This window comes from Brachyistius frenatus, unplaced genomic scaffold, assembly GCF_029030835.1.
Source record: "Brachyistius frenatus isolate BFR_SWC_R1_liver_20210118 unplaced genomic scaffold, ASM2903083v1 Contig_73, whole genome shotgun sequence".
Taxonomy (NCBI): Eukaryota; Metazoa; Chordata; class Actinopteri; family Embiotocidae; genus Brachyistius; species Brachyistius frenatus.
This window is the reverse complement of record NW_027210672.1, coordinates 1,819,350-1,844,031: the sequence shown is the minus strand read 5'-3', so window position 1 is coordinate 1,844,031 and position 24,682 is coordinate 1,819,350. Positions and strand designations below refer to the sequence as shown.

The following is a 24,682-nucleotide window of genomic DNA, read 5'->3' as shown; positions in this document are numbered from 1 at the left end:
ATCAGCTGCTCAGTTTATCCAGCGCACGCCAACCTCCATGTACTGATAATGACACGACAGCTTTTACCCAGCATGCACTTCTACAAAATGATAAATTTTGTCTGGTTAATGCAATTTCTCCTACATCAAGAACCTTGCGTTGATAACTGCGCTGTCAACACGATTCAATAACTCCGCACCTTCCTTGCCACTGTGTTGACACACACTTTCCCCACTTGTGTCCAGCTGACTGGTCCACTTTGTCTCGGATAGGACGACCACCACAATACAACTCCTTGTTCAAACTAGGCCACATGAATGAACTTTCCATCTGGCCAACAGCATTGTAGTCCTGCAGCTCTGTACTGTAAACAAATGCCAAACCAGCCAGTGCTGTGAGAAAAACCATCCACGGATATCAGCTGGTGCTGGATCTTACTTTGTTCAAACATACTCTACTCCCATTAGGGCAAGTATTCATATGTGGCTTCATGACGAGGCTGCAGATAAAGCTGCCAGCAACTGAGGACTTTAAGCGAGCCACTGGTCGTGTACCAACTGCCAAATTAGGCCTGACTGGACGTCCATGTTTCATCTATGGGATCTGCTGTCTAACCAAATGGGAAGTTTCTGGAAAATCAAAACAACTACAACTCGAGGAAAGCTCTTCCACAATGAGCACAGGAGTTTCATCTCGACCTCTGGGGGTCCACATGTGTTCCCCAACTCTTTTCTGAGCTTTCAAAGTATCTTGCGGTCTTTTATCGACAAATGGCAGCGATATCAACTCCTTTCTCAGGTCGTTGATTGGCTTCGGCTCGCACGTCAGATGTGACAGTCCGCCCTTCGGCCAAGCGATGATGACCATCGCTGTGAAAAACCCAGTAATTACAATCTGTCTTGAATATTTATGGAGTCCAAACTAAACATCTAGAGTGTGTCAACTGCACCTCCTCACCATGGAACTAGTTTAGTTTGTTCCTAATGTCTTCTTTATTAAAGTGAATCATATTATGCCAAATAAACTTAAGCTCAGCATTTTACATTTAAATCTCAGACACTGATGTATTGATAAAACATTGCGACACATAAGCCAGATCAAATATCTTTGCTGAGAGTCAGCAGATGACTCGTTAAGTTTATATTCCACAGGCTGCAGTTATGTCCTGATACGTCAGCCGGACGATTTGATCTACTGATTTTGGCTGTTCAGATAGATTGATATCGGTGTATATGTCCTAGTGGAGTTTACGGTTTCAGTGCACTGATGTCATTTTGGCCAATAAGACTATAAAAATATCCTATTTGCCCCATATTTGTCGGGTTCTGCTTAGACTACAGCAGGGTTGGTTGCGTGTTGAAGTGTGTGATGGTAACGTGTGACCTTGGCCTTTTGCGGCTCATGTTATCTTCTCCGCTGCCTTACAGCTATTTAACGAACGCTACTTTCGCATTCTTCATCCAAGCGCCAACTGTAAATGGTGCTGCAAAACCACAGCTCAAAAATAATCTGAAAAGAAGCAAAAACTGCTCAAAAGAAAACCTACTTTTAATGCTTAAGCAATGACGTGATACATGCACAAAGCCTACGAAAGCCAGAAGCAGATAGTTTGGGTGGAGGGTGAGTGAGCAGGTAACAGGCAATGGCAGGCCCAGGCGGCGGATGATATCTCCAGTGCCACTCGTCCTCCAGGACTCAGTTGCTACTCGGGCTGGGGAGGAGGGGAAGAGTGGGATGGGGAGGGGAGGTGTACTAGGGCAGCGGGAAGGTAGGATCATCCCCTCGGGACACCAACCGGCTCCATTTTTAGGTTTCTGCTCTTCTTGCGCACAATGTGAACTTGAACTTCTCCGCTTTCTTAAAATAAGGTGGCAATCTTGGGATTATCTTGAACCTACAGTGAGTGATGCTGACCTAAATAATGCTCGCTAGCAGGCGGTAAAGACCTAAATGGTCCGATTGCTATAGCAGCTGTGAAGGGGGGGGGGTTATAGTGGTAATGTTTTTCGCGTCTACCAGATTGTAAGAGTTAGAAGAATACTGGCAGCAGCGGTTGTTCCGATTCGAGTCGACCGCTGGCGATTCGTGCTAATTCGGTTACTCGCCTCCCTGCATACTGAGGCGTGTTTTTCAAACTGTACAAACGTGAAGAAACGTCTATATCAGCTCTTGTTTGAAGAGCTTCTGCTGCACGGACTACAGCTATACACGCGCCGCACGCTCCCTGCCGGTTCTAACAATAAACTAACAACAAAACCTGTCAATGGGTCAAGAAGGCTATTTAGGGCACGAGCAAGAAAAGGTTTCATCTGAAGCTGCAGCAGAGGTTGGTGGGGTGGGGTGGGGTGGGGGGGGCTCAAATTACCTCTGCCATATGTCACTGAAAACAGGAGGAGCTCTGCTTGTCCGGCTAACTTTAACAATTAGTGCAGCAACTGAGGGTCAGCGGTGTCGGAGACAGATGGGACAGCATAATTAAGTTTGTAGAAGGAGACGCAGGTAAAAACCGGGTGGAGGTAGAAAGGGAGCCGGGGTTAGGGACTGGAGTTCATTACGTTCTTGTTTCTCTGCAGGCTCGTTGTATTATTATTTGTTATTGGACTCTCACGAGCAGGAGAGGGGCACCAGAAAGAGGGATGAAGTAGAGCAATAACAGCAGCAGGCCAGCGAGAGAGTAGAGGACAGAAGGGAGAGAGCAGGCGAGCAGCGTAAGAGAACCATACACTTGCCTTGAGGAGACTGAATGAGAGATACAGGCGAAGAGGAAAGAAAGGAATCTGAAAAAATAAAGAGGACAGAAGAATGATCATCCTAGGAGAAGAAGAAGAAGAAAAAAAAAAGAAAGAAAAAAAAAAAAAGAAAAAGAAAAAAGACTCCTATCCACTGCACCCGGTCACATAAAGGCATTTCAAATCAAGAGAAAACAGGAGTTAACTTACCCAGCCTTAACAACTCTACATGCTATACAAGAACTACTTCAAATAAAGACCAGAGAACTCTAATGTGAACAAAGACGCCCCCCATGCATACGCTCTCGTTATTTACTTCCGTAAACCTACAATAACTTTAATGCATGCACTTATATTTCCTACGCAGGCAAAAACCGAGACAGTTTACTTAAGAAGCAAATGAGCACTTGTCACCTCGCCTTAGTTGCAGTTCTGAACCGACAGAAGTGCCCCCCACAAAATTTACCACAACTCAAAGACCGTGATTTCTCCTTCAGTACTCCAACCAGTACTGCAGGTTTATGTAGAAATCAGCAGGAAAACAAATATTTTATGTACGCTCCCAATCACTATCGCCAAAAGTACCAAGGGTACCAGACAGCCCAGTCTAATACCCTCATCCACATACTTCTGGTTTGGGCAAAGTTCCAGTAGAAGGAAATCATAACGCTAAAGCAGAAAATAAGAGCATTTTCCAGCTACCTGCTTTTATGTGACTTTTCAATTCCATAAAAAAATAAAAAACAAACACAAAAACAAGAAGCGAATGGACGAAAAGGAAATGGCTGGAAATCCTAAGGAAAATGTGAAATATTGAAAAAGAACGTCACAGTCCAACGGAAGCAAAAAAATAAATCATAATATACATAAAAAGCATGTGAGCCATTTGTCAATGGAGCTTCCACTGAAATGTAGTGGTGGACAAACACATGGGATGGGCCTGGGGGTGATGAGGAGACTGCAACCTTCCTAAACCTAATACAGGAAGCAAACAGAGCAGTTGTCCGTTAGTGTCATGTCATACCAAGGTCTGAACAAATACTGAAGATACAGTACGAGCCTCAATGCTGTCAAAAACAAAGTGGAGGAACCGCAGACTGTATATAAAAGTAGACATAGATTCTGGGTCTTAAAAAAAATCAGGCCAATGCGGAATTGTCGTAAAGTGCAATACCATCGAGTGCAACTAGAGGTCGTCTCCAAAAAGCCCTCCGTAGACTACCATTCAACTTCTCTCCAGAAATATACCGCCAATAAATTATTTCCACGAATTATTAAGATGTCGGTAGCTGAAGTCACTCCTTCTTATTAGTTTTCTAGCAGTCGATCTGAAAATAATCCCGTCATTAATTAGAAAAGGCCTAAAAAAAAAAAATTCTACAAATCCTGTTGTCTGTGCCACCTGTGAACCTTTTACATTTTGAGGTCTGAGGTTTGGTTTACGAGGTTTTGATATATATATTTACACAAAGGATGATTCATTACTTTGTGGGTTGTAGACTAATGGTTCAATGAAGCCAAATTATATTCTGAGGCAGTTTGTCAAATTTGTATCGGCCTATTTTGTCTGCTTTGAAGAGAAGCACCAAAAGCTCTTGAAGTCAATTCATTCATTTTCCTCTGAAAATTTTCCTCTGCCTATTTTCTGGATTAGATCAAAACCTAATTATATGTTTTCTTCCAATTTGGTGTTGCTTTATGTGGCAACCTGTCCTGTTTCAACATGACAATGCCCAAAAGCAGCTCCATAAGGAAATAGTTTATTAATAATAATAATGATGATTTGGTGTGTGAGAAGCTGACTGGCCTGGGCAGAGCCCTGACTGCAAACACCACCCAAAAACCTTCAGGGGACACTAATGATCTCTCATCTGAATAGGAGTAAATCCCAACAACCAGGTTTCACGATCTATCTAAAAAAAATCATGAGGCGTGAAGAATGTTCGGGTTCCGCTTGCTCTCGGCTGACGGTTGCAACCTGGTCTGGACGCCCTGTCGAGGTTTCGGGGACATTATCTCTTCCACTTTTTAATACAGCCTGCGTCAGGGCGAGGAGGAGGCAATTATGAGCTCTGTCCTCATTCTCCTTTGTCATCAGATGGGTTTAAGGATGCCAGGAGACAAATATGCCAAGTCATGGGAAAGGACTGAAGATGAGGTGTGGTGTTTCCCCTCTTCGGTTCGGCTCGTACAGGCTGGGTAGGTTGGGGTTGGTGTGCCCTGGCGGTGCAACATTCCTGCTGTCAGATTCATACTGCTGGTACCCACCCAGCACGCCACACCTTCACTTTCAAACCACAATGGTATGCTCACGATCACACCTGTGTGTCGACGTTTTGTCAGAGACGCAAATAACCGTAAATATGAAATAGAACGACACGATTCACACCGCAACACACCGGCACATAGCATGTCGAGTTAGGTCACAACAATCATAATGTAATGTACGCAAGTGCTAATTATGATTGTGGGTATTTATTGTTAAATGCACTGTTCTGTCGCAATTTAAAAAACACACACACCGTCATACACATCTAAAGAGGATGCACGTGACTTGGTAACATGAGACAATGTCTTGAACGTGACAAAAGAAAAAAAGCTCAACGTATCAATTAGAATTGAATTGAACAGATGAGATATTGGTATCTATGTATAAGTATGGATTCAGAGCAGAGGAGAAACATTATATCAGCATCATGAAGCACTTGTTTTATCCTAAAATAAATAGTTTTGATTTGTTGATGGGTCAGAGTGGAGGTCGAGGGGGTGGAGGGGTTGAGTGGGTGCCATAAGCGGAAGATCTCATATTATGAATATGTTAACAAATACTTCCCTATTTACAGCATTAGCGATCCAATCATATGTTTGTAGCCACAGTGTAATATTCACTTTGTTTAAACACTGATTTTTACTGCTCAGTGTTCCTCCCTCAACAGTTACGCTATTTGGAGTCGAAGCGTAAAGAGACATTAAGCTAAAAAAAAAAAAAAAAACATCTTCAAATTCTCTCGTGGGTCCATCACCACAAGTCACTCCCTCCACGTATTTGATCCATTTCAACGTAGCAAATATTCGTCGCTTCAGCTTTAAACTGATGTCTGATTGTGGGAAATGATCATCTCTGGAATAGTGTGTCTCTGGGACACGCGAGTAAGAAGCGAGCTATACGAGTGTTGCCTCGGGCTTCTTGTCTTAGTGAAAGTGATGGTGCAGGGTGGGTCCGCTGCTGCGTCGGCATTTTCCTGCCCTGGTGCTACGACTACCCTGCGCTGTCCACCCCCCAGGACTATCTGATTTCCTCTGTGACCTCAATGATACAAGCAGGGAGAGCAGAGAGGAGGGTCAGCTTAGCGACAAAAGCCTGTGTGTGCAAGTGTGTGCAAGTGTGTGTGTGTGTGTGTGTGTGGAGGGGGACGGGGGGGTGCAGAAAGAACTCCATGTTCCTTTAAGCTCTGCATGTTTCGGGGCTCGGTATCAGTCAAAGATTTTCCACAACGTTGCTCGTACCGGTAACCTTGACTTTGATTACCAGTTCGCTCGAGAAAACTTTACATTAAAGTAAAAAAATATATATCGTTTTCATGCAGTTTAGAGGAGGAGAGCGTAACAGATTATTATCTCCTGAACGCCTCACATGTAATTCATCAGTATCCCGTATCCATGTCGTCTACAGACACTACTATAAAAAGCCTCGTATGTATCGGTCGACTCCAGCGAGCCAGAACCTTCTCGATCAATAAAACAAAATGTAGGTTATGGACAGTGGTAATGTAGCAAACCGGAATCACGACATCAGACATCTGCAATGGACGATGCTGTCGTCTGTAATGACAGCAAAATATCCATATTCGATACCGCTTTTGATACCGCAGGGAAAAATGTATAACTGTGAAGGATTACTTGAGCTCTGAGAATTAAAAATGGGATGTTCAGCCACCCACAAGTTCACTGTGCAATCTTATTTTAAGATGGGACTTCAGTGGTCGGCGTGTCCATTGTTTTCAGGCGCTTTGCTAAATTTGTTCCGTCAGCATCTTTTGTTAGCACTGCCTCTCACATCGCTTGCATATGGACTTTGGCTGCGATCCTGTTTTTAACCTGCTCATCTGTCTCCAACGTGAAGCATTTCCACGGAGCAATCGGGCTGTTTTCGGCACGGGCCATCTCGAACAAGCTAACAGCGTGACAACGAAAGCGAGAAGAGGCGTGGCCATGTTGGAGCGGTGCGTCGATTCACTGTTTGACGGGAGATGGGGGCTTGTGGTGGTGGTGGGGGGTGGGAGTGCAGCTGGTATCGATGGATCAATCCTGCAGCAGATCAACATTGAAACCGTTTCAAATATTCAGATCATATGCATTAAAAAATTGCTTCTTTTTTTTTTTTTTTTAATTGTACAACATTAGTCTGCTCACGTTCGAACGTGCCCGAACGGAGCATCGCTGCTGAGTGTCTGAATTCAGTGATCTGTTATTAAAGTGTACGTTACTTCTTATAATATTTGAAACCATTTCTAATGGCCTGCGTGCGGTGCAGCGATACGCCGATGGATTCCAGGGACCCACCTCCCCCTGAAAATATGATGCAATGTCGTTTGAGAAAATGAGGTCCTCGCTTCGAAGTGTGCCACTTCCTTTGTGACCAGCGTCGCTCATCAGTGTGCCGATCGAGTGAAATGGGCTCAGCTACAGAGAGAAGCTGGAAAAAGGCTAGAGAGGGTCAGGCCAACTGGTAGCTGTGATGTTCACGCACACTCAAAAGATCTAGCTTGTGGGGATTAATGTGAAAAATAGCACGAACGATAAGTAATAACGATAATAACCTCTGACAAAAGCAACCATGTCCTGGACAGAACAGCAGCATACTGGTAATCCAGGGTTTAATATTACAGTGTTATGACCAGCATATATGATTAAAGGCCACTTACTGGACTGTAATGACTCACAGGATATGTGTCTATTTAATATACGGAACCTCACAACCGATTCCCAACAAAGTCATGTCACACTCACCACTCTGCTGCTGACACTTCCTCTTTTAATGAGGAATATTTGTTTTCAATTCTTTTGGCTTTGCTGTTTGTTTGATCAATTATAAGCCATCCATCCATCCATCCATCCATCCACCCACCCATCCATCCATTGGGTCCATCCCAGCGGACTTTGGGTAAAGGCAGGGTCCAAGGCGAGGCTGCAAGTCATCAAAATGACAAACTACGACTCACGCTCTGATTCACACATCCTGGAAATCACCAATTAACCCTAACGTGCATGTCGTTGGACTGTGGGAGGAAGCAATGTTGAAATTATCACAAATACAAATCAACACTTGCTGGAATGTTGGAAATAATAAACAAACTAAGAAAGAGAAGGATGCAGTTTAAGCCAAGAAGTGCTGAGTTTTACGAGTACCTGACGGGGAAAAAAAAGCTAAAGGAAAAACAAGTTTTTCTGTTGTATTGACTGGGTTAGAAGGCATATATGTGCATCATACTGAATACTGAGTTTTGTTCTTTAACGGGGAGGCTTATTACAAATACAATTAGACCATAAAAATAGTTACTGTGACAGCTTAAAGACAGTCAAAAAAATCTAGACAATAATAACTAACCAATTGTGTTAACTGTGGACCCATTCATAGAAAAAAAAAATATATATATATATATATATATGTTATTTTGCTGATTTTTACCAAATGATTAAAAGTCCAGCAATGCTGTAGTGTTTCTGGTTTGTGGAGGATAATAACTGTTATCTGTTGAGGAATGTTGTAAAAACTGTGTTAATTCAGTGTTTGGTTAAGGCTGCTGGAAAACCATTTACAGCCATGTTCACTAGATAGTAAAACGATAGTTGTGGAAAAACAAAAAGCAGCTCTTACAGAAAGAAAACACCTGTGAACTTTGCTGCAGGGACTCAAACGACAACACGATATACAATATCCCTCTACATCCGACGTTATTGAACACAAAGATATCAAAACTTGCTGACGGATTCTAATTTTCTGAAGACATCCATAATTGTTGACAACAAATAAAACAGATTATAATTTGTGAACTGTTGTCATTACTTTCTTTAATCAAATGAGGCATCACGTGGAGGCATTGTGAAGAATGGCGGCGCGACATCATTTCTGATACGAATCCGTGCGTTACTTTTTACGTCCCAGCAGATTTCTACCCCTCCTCGCTTCCGACTCGGTTTATCGATATCCGCTCACTGGGGCATCCTGTGCCACACCCTGCCATGTCCACTTGATGCCCTTAACCCATATGTTACAACTCTTAAACCCTACAATCCTTTTGATCAACAACGCGTAGGATTTTCAAACGGCGTGCATGTTGTTGAGCTGCGGAGAGCAATCAGATCAGCTTAACTCCCCGACATACACACAGGCAGTGATGGAAAGGCTGCCACTCCCTGTGCACAATAAGCTGTCAATAAGGCCCCCGGGAGAGGAGGGAGAGAGAGAGAGAGAGAGAACAAGGTTTCTTTGTTTTCTTTAGTCTCATCTATATGTGCAACCTGGACGAACTAAAGCGACGTCCAAACCTGGACGTGACAATGTAAATTAATAAATAAATGATTGTGGTGAAGCTCTGCAGGCATGATGTTTTGTTCTGGGTCCCTATTATCAAGACGTCGACACAAAAAAAAAAAAAAAAAAAAAAAAAAGGGGGCAATGCGCCTTTAAGAGGTCCTCCCATCATTGGCAGCTACCCAGTAACAATACATCTGCAGTGCAGAGCATCGCAACACTTTAGCACAGACAACGCTTTGTCACCGCGAGCGTTCATTTAAAAAACCGCCTTGTTACACAGTTTTCCTAATCAGCCATCACACCCGCCGCGTAGATAACGACGCTCACACCGCATTTACAGGCATTAGGACACACGTTTCAATTCGGCTTAAATCAAATGCACCAAGCGCCACGTCTTTCTGAGCAAAATGTCTTCCTTTTTGTTTCAAACACAACAACACAACACGACAGGGCTCCTTTCGACACGATGACGTCGCTTGGTAACGAGCGTTTGACAACCCGCGACTCTCGCGCCGCTCAGCAGACCGACCAGTTTAAATGTCTGACCTCACGTCTCACCGGCACCGGCCGCTTATCGAGCCTCTCGTTCGCGAAGCGAGGCGACACGAAACTGACAAGCAGACCGTATCATGACATATCGCGTTGTGTTTTGATATCCCAACACAAGACGACGGCGTTGGGGCGGCAGGGGGGGGCAGGCAGGCCACAGTTACGTACGGCATGACTAGTAAATCGTGTGTCCGGATAATATCGCCACCACAGGTGTTTTCCATTGTAGCTGAAAACCATCTTAAAAACAACCACTCAAAGGCAACGAGAGACAAAAAAAAAAACAAATTAAAGGAGGATTTCTGCATTACGACGGTTGTAGTTCAAGCGTTGCGTTCAATTACCGCGTTAACCTGCTACATCGTTTAAACATGCCTGCAAAATTTAAAAAAAAATTTAAAAAAAAAAAACCGCGTGAAGAAAAGTTAAAACGCAAAATATTACACTATAATTTAAATATAGAAAGCTAACTTAACCTGTGACTATTTTCTTACCAGACATCTTTGATTCTTTGGCAGCAGAATTTTGTCCATCGGCAAACCCTTGCGACGATGATATCTGGGCGGACTGAGTCATTGGATCCATTTTTTTTTTTTACTGTAGTTTCAAAACAACTTGCACAAAGGCGGCGAAATGTCTGTTGTCTCGACTGAAATCGTCCTCTCGAGGTTGTTTATGTCGTCTGGCTTTCCTCTGATTTCCCCCCAAGAGCGGGTTGGAGCTCCGCACCTCAACGAAACGTCCCGAGCAGTGAGAGACGAGCGGAGATGGAGGGAAGCGAGGCAGACTGTGGAGGAGGGCTCACAAAAAAAAACAAAAAAAAACATGTCGCGGTGTGGTGCGTTCACGATCTCCGCTGAAGCTCGTACTTCTGAACTTCAAAACGGACAAATACGACGTATCTCTGTTCTCAAGCGCAACTATATATATAAAATAAAATAAAAAAAATCACCTAATTATCCCGATTTAATTCACTTTTTGGTTTGTTTTTAATACGCTCATCGCCTTTTGAAATGTTATTTCAGCAATTCCTTTATTGGTAGAATCCCACATTGCGACCGGGACTTTGCTGTTTTGCCATAAAGTTCAGTAGCGCTTTAGAAATATCCGACACCAATGGAAGGCAGCAAAAAGAATCTTCCTGAACGCAGACACCATGTTAAACTGTACCTGCTGTGAGCTAAAGTGGGATTTTGAATGTCGGCCATTCACAGATATACCAATGGGAGAATGCATTATATGACGGTTGATCAAATAAAATTATCAGTACGGGTTGAATGTATAAACTGATGTGGTTTTTTTTGCTGTTGTACCAATGCATTGATTTGCTTGGTTTTGAATAATGATGAAGACGCAGGTGGCTTCACGGGGTACAAGAGCGGTTTTAAGTTTTTTTTTAATTAATTTTTTTATTAAGTGTTTTCTACTGTAACTCGTTTTGCCATTATGTAATGTTTACTTTCGCCCCATTTTGTGAGCAGATATCACATAACTGCATCGGTGCTGCCCTCTGCTGGAGGCGCTTTCGAATGATATAATATGAACTGCGTTTCCCAGCATGCATCTGGCGGGACCCGTTCGCGCCGCGGTGAAGATCTACAACTAATGCGGATGGACCCGTCGACGCGCATTTCGCGTCTGACGGCGACGCTGCGTGCTGTTGTGAGATCTGCGCTGCTCCGCGGACTGGTAACAACGCTTCCATGTCACTTTCGGGCAGACTGAACTGCGCGGCAAAAGAAGGAGGACACAAACAAAAACATGTGGCTGAGGCTTTGAGCAAACGGGTACGTTATCTCTAATTGCGAGTCCGTAAAGAACGGGAGGGCTGAGTCGACGCCGCGGCGTGTTTTGCGGCGGTGTAATTTTTGGCGGTAAAAGCGGGTTATTTCAAAAGTGGTGAGTTCAGCTAACTAGCAGCGTGTTAGCTCGTTAGCCGGCTCCGCCAACATCAGTCAAGCCAGCTCGCTATCCCGAAAAGCTGTTTGTTCGCGCGGTGCGGGGCTGGTTCGGCTTTCTGGTTCGGCGTTATATATTTCTTGTGCGTGTCTCGCTTATTTCAAACAATAACACGTTTTTTTTTGTTTTTGTTTTTTTTCCCCCATTCAGCAAAAGAACACCGCTAGAGAGAGAAAAAAAAAAAAAACCTGCTAATTCAATTGAATAAAGTTAGCTAGTTAGCCTACGTCAACAAACCGGTGTCGCCGATGTATTCGTCTCTTCGCGCTACTTCGGTTTGTACCGAAAAGGCTCGAGAGCACCCGGGATCTCCCGGAGACGTCCCGGCGCTTTGAAATCGGTGCCGGGAGCCTTCAAAAAAGCGCCTATTTTGCAGCTTCACGTTGGATGTAGCGGTGGGAGTGCCCCGCCCACCGGAGCGCCACACAGCCCTCTTTTAGCGGCATCGATGTAACCCGACGTTACGCAACGAGTCGAGCTTGCTCGGTTATTGTAAACACCGGGAGAGGGAGAGGGGAGAGGGGGGGTTATTATTCAACATGTGTTTATTATCGCGGTCTCCGTACGAGGACGAGGACACCCAGGCTCAGAAAATGACCACGCTTCGCTTATCGAGACAGAACAACCTGTATTAAAATGACGTTAGCAGCATTTTAAAGCTCTTTTTTTTTTATTACATCTGGTTATATCGCTGTGAACATAAAGAAACAAAACATTTAAAATAAAAAAAAACGTACATAAAAAGTGCTATTCGGTTAAAAAAAAAAACAATCCCAAAAAAACCTTGGTATGTGTAAAATCTAATGAAACTGGTAATATTCTATATTTATTCATTAAAGAAGCGGATAACCTTATTTTCTTTACTGACTAATCTGTTGATTTCTCAATTAATCAATTAAGTTTGTTAATTGGAGGAAAAAAATGGAGCCAGTCTTTCCCAAAGCCCCAAAGTGCAGTTCAAAACATCTTGTTTTGGTCTCAACCAACAGATATTCAGTTTAAATGGGAACAAGCATGTTCAGAGTTTAGATGCTGGAATCAAATAATTTAAGCTTTTTTAAAAAAAAAAATAATAATAAAAACTCAAAATGATTAATCGAGTATCAAAATTCACTTTCTGTTGATTAACTAATTAATTCATCAATTACTTATTGGAGCTCTAATATTTAATGGCCATCAAATAGAATGAAAACACCAAAACCAACAATACGTATGTCCTTTTAATTGTGTCAAAGCTTAATGGATCCTTTTCCTCACTGCTGCAGAGTTTCATTGTTGGCCAAAAAAAAAATATTTAAACATTGAATTTGATGCTCCATCATTGTAGTCAATACTCAGTGTTCTTTTTGTATTCTCCATAGAGCATCCAGCTGACCACAGGGCTCTCTAGAGTAACAAATATAGGTTTTTTTTTTGCTGCTGAAAGTCGTACCCAGCAAAAGCCCATTTAATTGAAGTAATGTTTAAAAATTCCAGTGAGCAGCTCTCTTTGGAAATCAGTGAGCCTTATTTAAAACTGAAACCTTTCAGTTATGAGCTGTGTTTTAAGGTTTCATTTTCGGGAACCAAATGTCTTTGAGATGAGAGCCTGATGCAACAGAAAATGTGGCATCGGGAGTTTTCGGAGCTGTCTTTTGCTTTGCCTTCTTTGTGCAGCATCAGTGTGTAAAAAAAGAAAAAGAAACTGATTGCTCTGTAATCTTCAGCACAGCAGGTGAGAAGCCGCCCACACATCCGAGTTGCGACTGCCAGCAGACATCATGGGTTTGCACTCAGCCCAGAAGAAGCACTTTCCCCTGCGGGGGATCGACGGCGTGGTCCAGCTGTTTGATGCCGAGCTGCGGAAGCCCGAGCCCGACTTGGCTCTTCTCTCGCTGGTCCTGGGTTTTGTTGAACACTTCCTGGCTGTGAACCGGGTCATCCCCATCAATGTTCCTGGGGTCCGCTTTGAGCCACTGGAGCCAGAGTGTCCCGCCTCCTGCTTCCCGACGGTGGAGCTGGGCATGATTTCTGCACTGTACGAGCGCTTCACAGCCCAGATCCGGGGGGCGGTGGACCTGTCTCAGTATCGGCGGACGGCGGCGGGCTCCAGCAGAGAGCTGGTGAAGAAAGTGTCGGATGTGATCTGGAACAGCCTCAGTCGCTCTTACTTCAAGGACCGTGCCCACATCCAGTCCCTCTTTAGCCTCATCACAGGTACAACACGAAAATAGTTGTTTTTTTTACGTAGACGTTTGTCAGGTGAGACAGAAATAATCGGAACTGCAGTAAGTGTTTGTTGTTTCATTCAATTTGAACCAGGCACTAAACTGGACAGCTCAGGGGTGGCCTTTGCGGTGGTGGCGGCCTGTCAGGTTTTAGGCTTGAAGGACGTTCACCTGGCTCTGTCCGAGGACCACGCCTGGGTCATATTCAGCAAAAATGGTGAGGAGACGGCCGAGGTCACCTGGCACGGGAAGGGCAACGAGGACAGGAGAGGACAAACGGTCACGGCAGGAGTCAATGAGAAGGTGAGGGTGTGTGTTCACATTTTAAGTCATATTTCTTAACACATTATGTAAATGATTGAAGTTTTAAACAGTGTACGGCTTCACTATCTCCCTTTACTGCTGCTTGGAATAGATTGCAGCTCGTTCCCAGAGCTCTGCGCGTGTCATATTTTCTGACCTTGACTAAAACGCAGCATTATTTGACTGCAGAGAAACAGCACAAACCTTCAGAGTTCACAAGTCCATCTGAAATCACTCACGGGGGGGGGGTTGTTCTGACACCCGGTGGGCCTATTTAACGGGCCCTGGCGCTAAATTATTGAAGAGCACAGTGCTGTGAGTTTGGATGTTCCTGGAACTGCTCTCAGTACTGGAGAGTTTTAAGAAAATACATTTCTTATTTATCGTGATATTATTTATCTATGCAGCTTCTCTGTTCCCAAATGAGGAGAGAGCTGGGGCTCAATTCGTGCTCTTCCGTTAGTACACACAACTAAAGTGATCTTAACGAGTTGCTCCATTTCAGTGAATATACTTATCGTCATGCAACAGTCTCTGCAGGCTTAAGAAAGGTAAAGGAAGCGAATGAGTCACTGGAAACTGTGACTTTATTTCAGCATCGCAAACGGTGACCGAGCTTCCTCTGAACTGAGATTACACTGAAGCAGGTTTTTAAGTTTCTCGGCACCACAGAGAGAGAAACTCTCTGGCCTGTTTGGACACCAGGGTTTTTCTTTGGTTTCAGAACAAGTGATCTTTCCTGTCAGTGGTGCATCTTCTGGCATTTCCATGTATCATTTACCCTACATACCTGCTCTTTTGTTATTTATCTTCCTGTGACCATCACACAATGTGAATCATCAGCAGTGATATAGTGGTTCACCCGGTATTAATATCACATTTTAACATAAAGATTTTCAAACACAACAATACCTTTGCATGGCTGAAACAATCGGTGCAAGTCTTTGTCAGGCACCTGAGTGCTGAGAACTCGGTGGACATGAAGGTAATGAAGGGTTGAATCCAGAGCAGAGCACTACAGTGTGAAGTGTGCTCAGAGGGGATGTATTAAACTTTTCCTGTCAACTCTAGCACAGCGAAGTAGGACATAACGACCAAAAAAAAAACCAATTAAAACCAAACGGAAACCATTTAACGTTGCAGCATACCTACAAAAAGTCAAGAGAAAAAAATGACCAAAATCAGGACATTAACAACACCTGGCAGACAAAATGCTCCTGCCAGGCTATGAGGAAAAAAAACAAAAACATTGTTGTACACGAGGGCTGTAAGGTCCTGGATACAATGAAACTCAGAGGGTTTTTTTTGTGGTCGCGAATCTGTCTCACAATGGGGTTTTTTTTTTGTTCCCAATGTAAATGTTTGTTGCACTCATTAACCGGACGCAGAAGGAAATACAGCGAAACGATCACGGCGCCCGACGCTTGTTTTCTGGTGGAAATGTATTTAACTTCATTAGATCTCGATACTGCACAAAAACAATCTCTGCTCTGCATCACGCTTTTGCGTCATCATTTCCTCCCGGCGAGGAAAGCGCGAGTGTTTGTTTGGATGCAGCTGATGTCCCGAATAAAATGCGACCCAATGATATCATGGCATCGCTTAGGGGGTATGAATGAGCATCGCATGTTTAATACGGTTATTCATGCGGGGGTCTATATCTGCCTGGTGGAATCCACGGGGTCGGAGGTCACGGCCGCTGTAAGCCCAATATCCAGATCTTACAGACTCTTCATCGCAGTTTTATGGAAACTTCCGTTCGATGTGATATTGTCGAGTAAAAGAGCAAAACTCAACATACATGAAAGCTGCAGAGGTCTGTGTGCGCCTCCGTCATCTAAACTCACACAAGCTGTGACTGCCGTGCTCCCTGTAATCTTTACGCAACAATATTTGGTGGCTGATGTTCAGACTTTGTCCTGTTTGCAGTAAAAAATAATAATAAAAAAAAAAATAGCCTGTTTTAACATTTATGACTGTGAAGGACACGCGTTGATGCTTCTTCTTGCTGGGTGTCAAATTTGTTTAGTCAGCATAAGCAGTAGGTTAGGTTAGGTTAGGTAGTTACTTTATTAATCCCCGAGGGGAATTTTTTTTCGCTAGACAGCCTGAAAGTGTGCAATGATGAGGAGAGACTCGTCGTTGATGTCTGAAAGTATCCCGTGCTTTATAGACTAAAAATATAATCACAATATGAATTTTCATATTAAATCCATTGTTTTTCCTCGTGATTTGAAACTGATGTCTGGACGTAGTTGGACATTTTTGTGCTACAGTGTCATCGACCTGCTTGTTTTTGATATTCACACAGCTGTAATCCTGTCGTGTGTGTGTGTGTCCGTGTGTCCGTCCGGTAGAGCTGGCTATATCTGAAGGGCTCCTACATGAAGTGTGACAGGAACATGGAGGTGGCCTTCATGGTGTGCGCCATCAACCCGTCGCTGGACCTGCACACCGACAGCTCCGAGCTGCTGCAGCTACAGCAGGTGAGCGCCGCCACCTGCGTCGTGGCGACGAATTGGAACATTTTGCTTGAATGACTCGTACAATTTCTCCTCACAATCGTTCACGTTTTTTGACACAATCTCAGTTGTGTTTTTCATACAGTAAAACAAGAACCAAGACCTGGTGGGGAGTAGTGAGTTTATCAGGTGACACCACCCTGAAGGAAGTTTAGCTCTTTTTTTTTTTTCTACTTTTAACTGAGATTGACTGTAAGGAGCGTGGCATTAAATTACATAGTGCTTCTACCAAACAAAAAGCACTTAAAAACAAAGTGAAGAATGACTGAAAAGTCTGACAGGGAGAATAACCTAACACCTCAGTTGCATGGATGCAAGAGTCATCCCACTCCGCTGTTCCGTGTCTCTTTATTCAAGTATTATTCTAACGCACTGCTTTAAAGGCTTAAATTGGGGTCATGAGGCGGGCCCAGTCTCTTCACTGGTGTTTCGATGACAGGATCTGGACCTCTTCTACCATCGACACCACCTGGTCTTGGTGCCGCTGTATTGCTCTTTCAGCAGCTCCTCAGAGGGCTCTGACGGCCTGATGTTGAGTCTACCCTCAGATTCACATGTCCTTTAAGCAGCCTGGTAACCGATTTGCCTACAAACGCCTGTGCAGCCAGCCTCACCTGGGCGAACCTCAGCTTTCATACTTTGGGCTCTCGCGCCACACAGCATCCTCCCAGAGCCCAGAGAAGCTGCATCCACTCGTTATATCCAGTCTGTGCATTGGTACATATGAAGACAGGAGCTGTCGCCTGTTTATGCCACTAGAGGGAGTCTACCCTCAAGTGAGCACTAATGTCAGGTGTGAAGCGCATAGAGAGAAAGGCTGGACAGAAACGTGGAGCAGTGGACTGGAATATTTGTGTTTTACAGAATACCAAAGAAAAACTCACCGTGTCTTTAAGTGTCACACATGACATTTCTCCGTCTGTCTCTTCTCCCTGCATTAACAGAAACTGCTCTGGCTACTGTATGACCGAGGCGACCTGGACAGGTGAGAGTTTGACTTGGTCAAGTCAGCAAGAGCAAATCTTTCAGTCTGTCCGCTGCAGGGAATTCTCTAGTTTCCTTTTATCGAAGGTCCTCTGTGTGTACTGTGCTCCAGATATCCGATGGCCATGGGCACCCTGGCAGACCTCGAGGACCAGGATCCAATCCCAGGAAAGGAGAACCCCTTGAAAATCCACCTCAAGGTAAGTCGAATGTCTTTCAAAATGCCTTCTTATAATTTGAGAAACTCACATTTACTACGCCGGCCATCTCTTGCTGTGTGCTATCGCCGAGTTCGCCTCAACAACAAGGTGAGGTGTTCCAGTTCCTGAACAATAATGGGAAAATATATTTTCGAAGACAGGATGACAGTGACTGTTTTTGTTTAATAATTTTTTTGTTATCATTTAATTATCAAAAAATCGGAAAATGAACCTAGTTCCTACGGTATCCACGGCGGGACTCTCACAACCATAGAAATACAAGTAGGGATCAGGTTGGTCGTCATGGCATCCCGACTTATTTGACGTCATTAAGGCTGGTACTGATTTCTGTTTATCTTTATTGTTCTGGTTCCATCAAACATCTTCACAGATCTCACTCCCTCTACCCTCCCTCTCCCCTCTCCCTCTACCCTCCCCCTCCCTCTCCCTCTCCCACCCCCGACAGGCTGTGAATTCTGCTCAGAAACACTACAACAACGAGCACATCTACCCCTACATGTACCTGGGAGGTTTCCACTACCGACACAGGGACGTGCAGGAGGCTCTGAGGGCCTGGGCCGAGGCCGCGCAGGTCATGCAGGAGTGAGTTCATGTCTGCCGTTATTACGTATAGACAATGGAAATATTGCTGGCACACAAACGGGGCTACCGAGGTCACATTTTCAAAACGGGAAGATGTAAACGCAACTTGGTTTTCAAAGAGGTTGTGGACAAGTTTTAGATTTAAAGTGATCAAGACGCGGTTAGTGGGCAGCTAACCGGTCCCTCCAGGACATCAGGTTTCCGCATCATCTTTGTGTGTATATATTGATGATATTATATATATCAGACCTGATTTAGTGGATTCCACTTTATATCCCCTTGTTTTATATACTCGTATAACAATAACAGCAGTAAGTCCTGATTTTAGGATTCTTCTGGACTTGTTTTCCTAAATGTGATCTGGTCTTTTATGTGACAAAGGTTTCACCGATGAGGTCAGACTGCAACACATAAATAAGGAATAAGGTCATCATGAAACAGTTTCAGTTGCTATTCCAGCAGATGAACACTAGGGGGCAGTAACGGCACGAGTAGCTCTTCTTACTGGAGTTGTACCCACGTTAAGAAAACAGAAATAAAAAGGTGTGTATTAAACGAAAGCGATGAAGCGGCTGAGCTCGGGCTCCAGTTGTGGTGAGTTTCTTCAGCCCCCCCTCCCCCCGCACACAGAGAGAGAGAGAGAAGCACCGTGCTCCATCCAGGAAGTGTCCATCTCTTCATCTCCACTCTCTCCTCCCCTCTGAACATGCCGTTCACGAGCTGCGGTTATAAATACCAGCGCTGACCCGCCACACATTCCCTCTCCGCCCGTCAGCTTCCTCTTCCTGCTCCACCATTGTTCCTGAGTTTCAGCTCTCGCCCTCCGTGCACCGTCACGGGGGAAATGTCCGCCTGTGTTCACAACAGTTCACTCCCGGTGCAGCAGAGTTCACCTGTTTGCCTTCCAACTCGGCATGTTGCAGACCCACATTTACAGAAGGCCTCCTTTTTTTTTTTTTTTTTTTAACATCTGAACCTTCTCCTCTGAAGTAGATGAAAAGAAATGGCGCGTTTCAGTCTCATCACGCAGGCTGCGATCTGACTCCCCCGTCCTCTCGCCTTCTGCCTTCTCGCAGGTATAACTATTTCCGAGAGGATGAGGAGATCTACAAGGAGTTCTTCGACATCGCCAACGACGTCATCCCCACTTTGCTAAAGGAGACCACCTCTGCTGCCGAGGGTCCCGGGGAGGGGGGTGAGGGGGGAGAAGGAGCTGAGAAGGTGAGCACTCCCAGACACCAGGTGATGTGTGTCGGGGATGTTTTCACCTGCAGCTGCTCTGAAGTTCAAACGTCATTATAATTCACGTTAACTTAAGGTTGGGGTTTATTTCTTTTTTTGGGGGGGGGTGGGGGGGTGGGTCTTTCTTCACCTCCTCAGTAATAACTCCACCTGAAATGACCTCCTGTTTTTCTGGCTGCTCCCTCCGTGATTTAAACAGCTCGGTGGGAGATTCAGCTTTTATCTCAAAAGTGAGGATGAGCACCAAAAAAAAATTGTGACAAATCTATTGGAAATATTCTGATTCCAACATTTAAACTCGACTTAATGGGTGCGTCAGCGGGACGAAATGAAAGCAGCATAAAGAGCAGCTCCTTAATGTGATGCTGGTCTCTGTGAAGGCTGTTTTTTTTCATCCTGTATTTATTACGATCACTAAAATACACCTGCATTGACATGAGCTTTTCTGTCGAAGTGTTCAGATATTAATCAGCCGACGCATTCGGAGGAGTATTTATGGTTCCTTGATCGAAAAGCAACAATCAGCTTGAATTGAGATTCGTATGAATGTACTGAATCTCGTTTTAAACGTTCTTTCCTTCCTTTGACTGCTTCTGTGCTCTCTCAGGAGCAGCCAAAGCAGGCCGCGGTCTTCTCGGCGCTCCAGGACCCAGAATGCTTTGCCCACCTGCTGCAGTTTTATGACGGCATCTGCAAGTGGGAGGAGGGAAGTCCCACCCCGGTCCTTCACGTGGGCTGGGCCACATACCTGGTCCAGTCCCTGAGCCGCTTTGATGCTCAGGTGAGGGACCCACAGTAGAGTTCAAAGTGTCCGCAGGAGGGGAGGCCTGATGTGGCTCTCACACACACACACACACACACACACACACACACACACACACACACACACACACACACACACAGAGAGAGACGTTGGTGCTTTGTAGCTAAAAATAAATTTGTGGTTTGATTCCAAAGGTGCGTCAAAAGGTGTCAATCATCACCAAAGAGCCGGAGTCCCAGGACGACGACGACCAGTCGAGTGAGGACCTCCGGGAGGGCCGCAGGCGGGGCCCCAGGAGGGAGTCCAAGCTGGAGGAGCAGAGCTCTCCTCCTCTCGCCGCTCCCATCTCCCCGTCCTCCCTGGCAGCCGCCACGGCTCAGCCCAAGAAGCTGGGAGAAGGAGGGGTCCGCCGGCGCCTGTCTCAGGGCTTGCGAGCGGGAGACATCGAAGGAAAGCCCAAGTCCCCCAGCACGGACGGCGCGGGCTCGCCGTCGCCTCAGCAGCAGGCGTCGCCCTCCTCCGCCGGCCCCGTGGTCGTCTTCCAGAGCGAGAAGATGAAGGGCATGAAGGAGCTCCTGTGCGCAGCCAAGGTGAACTCCAGTGCCATCAAGCTGCAGCTCACCGCCCAGTCCCAGGTCCAGATGAAGAGGCAGAAGAGCACGCCGGCCGGGGATTACTCCATGTCCTTCATGAAGCGCCAGCGAAAGTCCCTGTAGGCGCGCTTGATTCTTGTGGGCGGAGCCTGTAGGTCATACTGTGAATTATCAGCGACAGCCGCGGTAACCCCTTGCTTCTGTCTGTGAACCTTTCTACCAGTGTTTTTATCCAGAGGACCCTCTCAGTCCGCCTCCTCGTCGTTTTCTCAGCAATATGTCTGACTTGCACAGATGGTCTCGAGTTAAGCGCCACATATCAGGTTTGAACCGAAGGAGTGACCATTTCATTCTGTTTTTTTTTATTTTTTTATTTAAAAGGATCTCCGAGACCGACGCGGTTCGATCATTCGCTCTCAATTAGTTTGTGTTTTAATTGGCAGCCAATTGCACACTGACTATTAACTTCTCGTTGACTTACATGTGGATGGATGGTTGAAGCCAAAGTGATGAGGAGGACCCGAATACAACCCGACGGATTTGTGTAAATATCGACGTGTACCGATAGGAAACGTGTTCTTGACTGAAGCTTTGGAAGTGATTAAGTTAGGATAGTTACTGTGTAACATTGTCCACTTTGCTCTACGGACAGCTTCTTTCTTGCTAGCTCTATGTTGCCTTACTTTGCCTTCGTTCTTTTCTAAAGTAGGTGGCCTTTAGTTTTGAGAGTAGCTGAGCGAGGCCTATTTCTAACAATTAGAGAAGACCAGGAAGACCATGCACTGTTGAGACGGGGCCACGTTAGGTGGCCCCGCGACATCCCGATTTGCTTGATGACTTGTGGTTATTGTTCTTGTTTTTGTATCCGCAAATAATAAAGACACGATGAAAAACCGAACGTGATGGCCGTGTAGAAGATTTATCAGGTTTACGGGTAAGCCGGGAATCAGCCGGAAAAGGGGGACGGGTGCTCAAACTCCGCGCGGCTGCGAATACGCGCCTTTGACGAGGTAACGGCCAATCGGAAGGCAGAGCCTCTTTCCCGTGGATTCGATACTCACCGGCGGGTCTGAAGGACGGCAGCGATTGTCCCGTGACAGGAATGTTGGGTGAATAGATCGACGTGAACGGGACACGCGTTTAGCAAAGTTTGGTTTTACTTCCATTAGTCACGCGCACAGAACAAATAACCAAGACATGACGAACACAGTTTGCAGATGTCAAACGGTACGCGACACTTCGCTGTTACGGGATGGACTTGTTGCTATGGGTGACAGGAAATAAATCACAATTAATACGGAAACCCATTGTTGTGACCCAAAAGTGACACAAGATGTCCTTATAGACGTTATTAATATTAAGTCATTATTTCCTGCTCCCATATATTCAGAAGAGAAGAAAAAGGATGTTAGAAATAAAAAATAAATTCAGTAATTACAATTCACTGAAGATGTTTTTATTAACTCCAGTAAAATCACGAGATGTTGATCTTATATTCTGAATTAACAAGTCCAACATTTGACTGGAGAATTTAAAGTTACAAAATGCAAGGTCAATAACTAGGCTACTGTTTTGTTTTGTTTTTTTGACCGAGCTGGTGATTTAAAGTCAAAAATAATGACGTCAAATAAGCGAAGTGAAGTGGGACTTTTTAAAGTCAAAACAATTGGAGGAAGTCGAAATGACCAAACAATTTGCCATATTCTTGACATTTGGGACTTTTGTCCACGCCAGACAAAACACTTAGGGGAAGTAGATCTTAAATATATAATAATTCATCGTTATAAACTCTGTTAAAACTTTTAAGTCAGAATCTGATTTCTTGATCATTTTGCGGCAGAAAACGTGAGTATGAACTAAAAAGCTTGGCACAGGATGGCGACGCGGAGGTAAAACTTGTGTCATATATTTTTTTTTATTTTTTTTTTACAGTGTGAGCTGCCTCTGCTCATGCGTGCTCCGGCTGCGGCGCCTTCTCGCAGGACTCTCTGCGCGCTGGCGTTCAGTGTGTCGGTGAGCGCCGAGTTGTGCGCGTCCTGATCGATACGCCAGCAATTAATCAGCTCCAATTAGTTCCGATTAACCGGTCGGTCGGTCGCACACGCGGAGAGAGGTGGGTCATCTGCTGCTGCTCATTTTTTTTTTTTTTTTTTTTCCCCCCTTCTCCCCGACGACAGCCGCCGGGGATGTGTGAGTAGGAAGCCCGCCAGGCTCACCCGCAGCACCCTGAGGTGTCTCCAAACATGGACAGGATAGGGGTGTCGTTCCTGGACCCTCTGGACGACTACGAGCTGATTCACCGAGTCGGGTGCGGCACCTACGGAGATGTGTTCAAGGTGAGTGAGAGCAATGTTTGGAAGCGCGGCAGCAACCGGACTTGGTGGCTCATTTCTCTCCGCACCGACAGTAACGAGCCATTTCACTTCCTCACGTCAAGGTGAAACTGTCATGTGAAGAAGGAGAGAGATATCTGTGTGTGTGTGTGTGTGTGTGTGTGTGTGTGCGTGTGTGTGCGCGTGTTTGCCATTATGACCTTACAATAAATCCATTTAACCCATTACATACCGTTAAACCAAGGGGTGGGGGGGGGGGTCCTTGATCCAGCCTGTTGCATTAGTGGTGCCACAGGTTCATGCTTGCTTTTATAATAATGGGTGGATAAAATCTCCTATTACATGGTCTTTTTGTACTATTATACTGTATTAAAAAATATACAGTTTATCATAACATGTTCTTTAAAATCAGCCATCAAATAAGCGGACGTGAATTTTGTTTTGCTTTTGGCTCAATTTCAGAGTTAAACCCCTGACAGATCAAGTTTGTTCACGTTAAAGTGTTAAAATATATCACAATATGTGACAAAGTTGGACAAATTTCAAATCAAATCACGTGATCTAACCTACATATTCGGTGGGTAAGTATCGCATTGGCGTCAGGATGCAAACATCCTGTGCTTCTCACCCGCCCCGGTGCCTTGTGCATCCTGCAGAGGCAGTGCAAGAATTTGTATTTTTTTTAATTTTCTTTTTAACACTTTTTTTTTTTTAACACCGCCGACAGAATGTCAGGAGCTTCTGGGGCAAAAAAACAACAACAACCCTGATCTCCACCAACAACATCTCTCTGCGCAGGTTGCACCATATCGTCTTAATGTAAACAACTAAAACAAATGTGTTTTGGAAAATGCACCCACGGTGAATTTAGTCAAATATGTCGAGCTTGATTCTGGTGATATTCTGTAAAATCCCATAAAGAGATAATCTCTCTTAATACTTTCTGATTCATCTTCCTTCTCTGTTGCCTCTGTGCACTAATCCTGCGCAGAAATAGAAGCAATAACTTCCGAGTTCTCTTCCAGAAGTAAAAAAAAAACAACAAAAAAAACTCTTTTAGTGTCACATTCACATTTGTAATCATACAAATGACTGAAAAATAACCTTTCATTTTCAACAGTGCGCCATGAAGTTAATTTCACTTGTCTCAACAAAATTCCTCCAACAGAAGTAACTA

At 44.7% G+C, this 24,682-nt stretch overlaps 3 protein-coding genes across 10 annotated transcripts in view; 2 read left to right on the top strand and 1 right to left on the bottom strand.

The window, feature by feature from the left end:
• The window catches only part of rtn3 (reticulon 3), a 32,048-nt gene extending 21,598 nt beyond the window's left edge, over positions 1–10,450 (bottom strand). For 2 of the 3 annotated variants that reach the window (XM_069708010.1, XM_069708011.1), the window contains exons 1-2: positions 10,291–10,450; positions 2,710–2,757 (exon numbers count right to left, since the gene is read on the bottom strand). In XM_069708010.1, coding sequence (XP_069564111.1) covers positions 2,710–2,757; positions 10,291–10,381 — 139 coding nt within the window. In that variant the 5' untranslated portion in view covers positions 10,382–10,450. The remainder of the gene's footprint in view (positions 1–2,709; positions 2,758–10,290) is intronic. The other variant, XM_069708012.1, reaches the window with a different exon arrangement.
• A 1,040-nt stretch (positions 10,451–11,490) lies between these two features.
• On the top strand, positions 11,491–21,542 carry men1 (multiple endocrine neoplasia I). Of its 2 annotated transcripts, none has more exons than XM_069708052.1 (10): positions 11,491–11,583; positions 13,462–13,951; positions 14,057–14,265; positions 16,623–16,751; positions 17,732–17,772; positions 17,884–17,971; positions 18,438–18,574; positions 19,651–19,795; positions 20,424–20,597; positions 20,774–21,542. In XM_069708052.1, the coding sequence occupies exons 2-10, from the start codon at positions 13,516–13,518 to the stop codon at positions 21,293–21,295; spliced, it is 1,881 nt and encodes a 626-aa protein (XP_069564153.1). In that variant the 5' UTR covers positions 11,491–11,583; positions 13,462–13,515; the 3' UTR covers positions 21,296–21,542. The 2 variants fall into 2 exon arrangements, with proteins under 2 accessions (XP_069564153.1, XP_069564152.1); XM_069708051.1 differs by having other exon boundaries at positions 14,057–14,271.
• A 1,605-nt stretch (positions 21,543–23,147) lies between these two features.
• Positions 23,148–24,682, top strand: part of map4k2 (mitogen-activated protein kinase kinase kinase kinase 2) — a 37,348-nt gene continuing 35,813 nt past the window's right edge. For all 5 annotated transcript variants that reach the window (XM_069708022.1, XM_069708025.1, XM_069708023.1 and 2 more), the window contains exon 1: positions 23,148–23,508. In XM_069708022.1, coding sequence (XP_069564123.1) covers positions 23,416–23,508 — 93 coding nt within the window. In that variant the 5' untranslated portion in view covers positions 23,148–23,415. The remainder of the gene's footprint in view (positions 23,509–24,682) is intronic.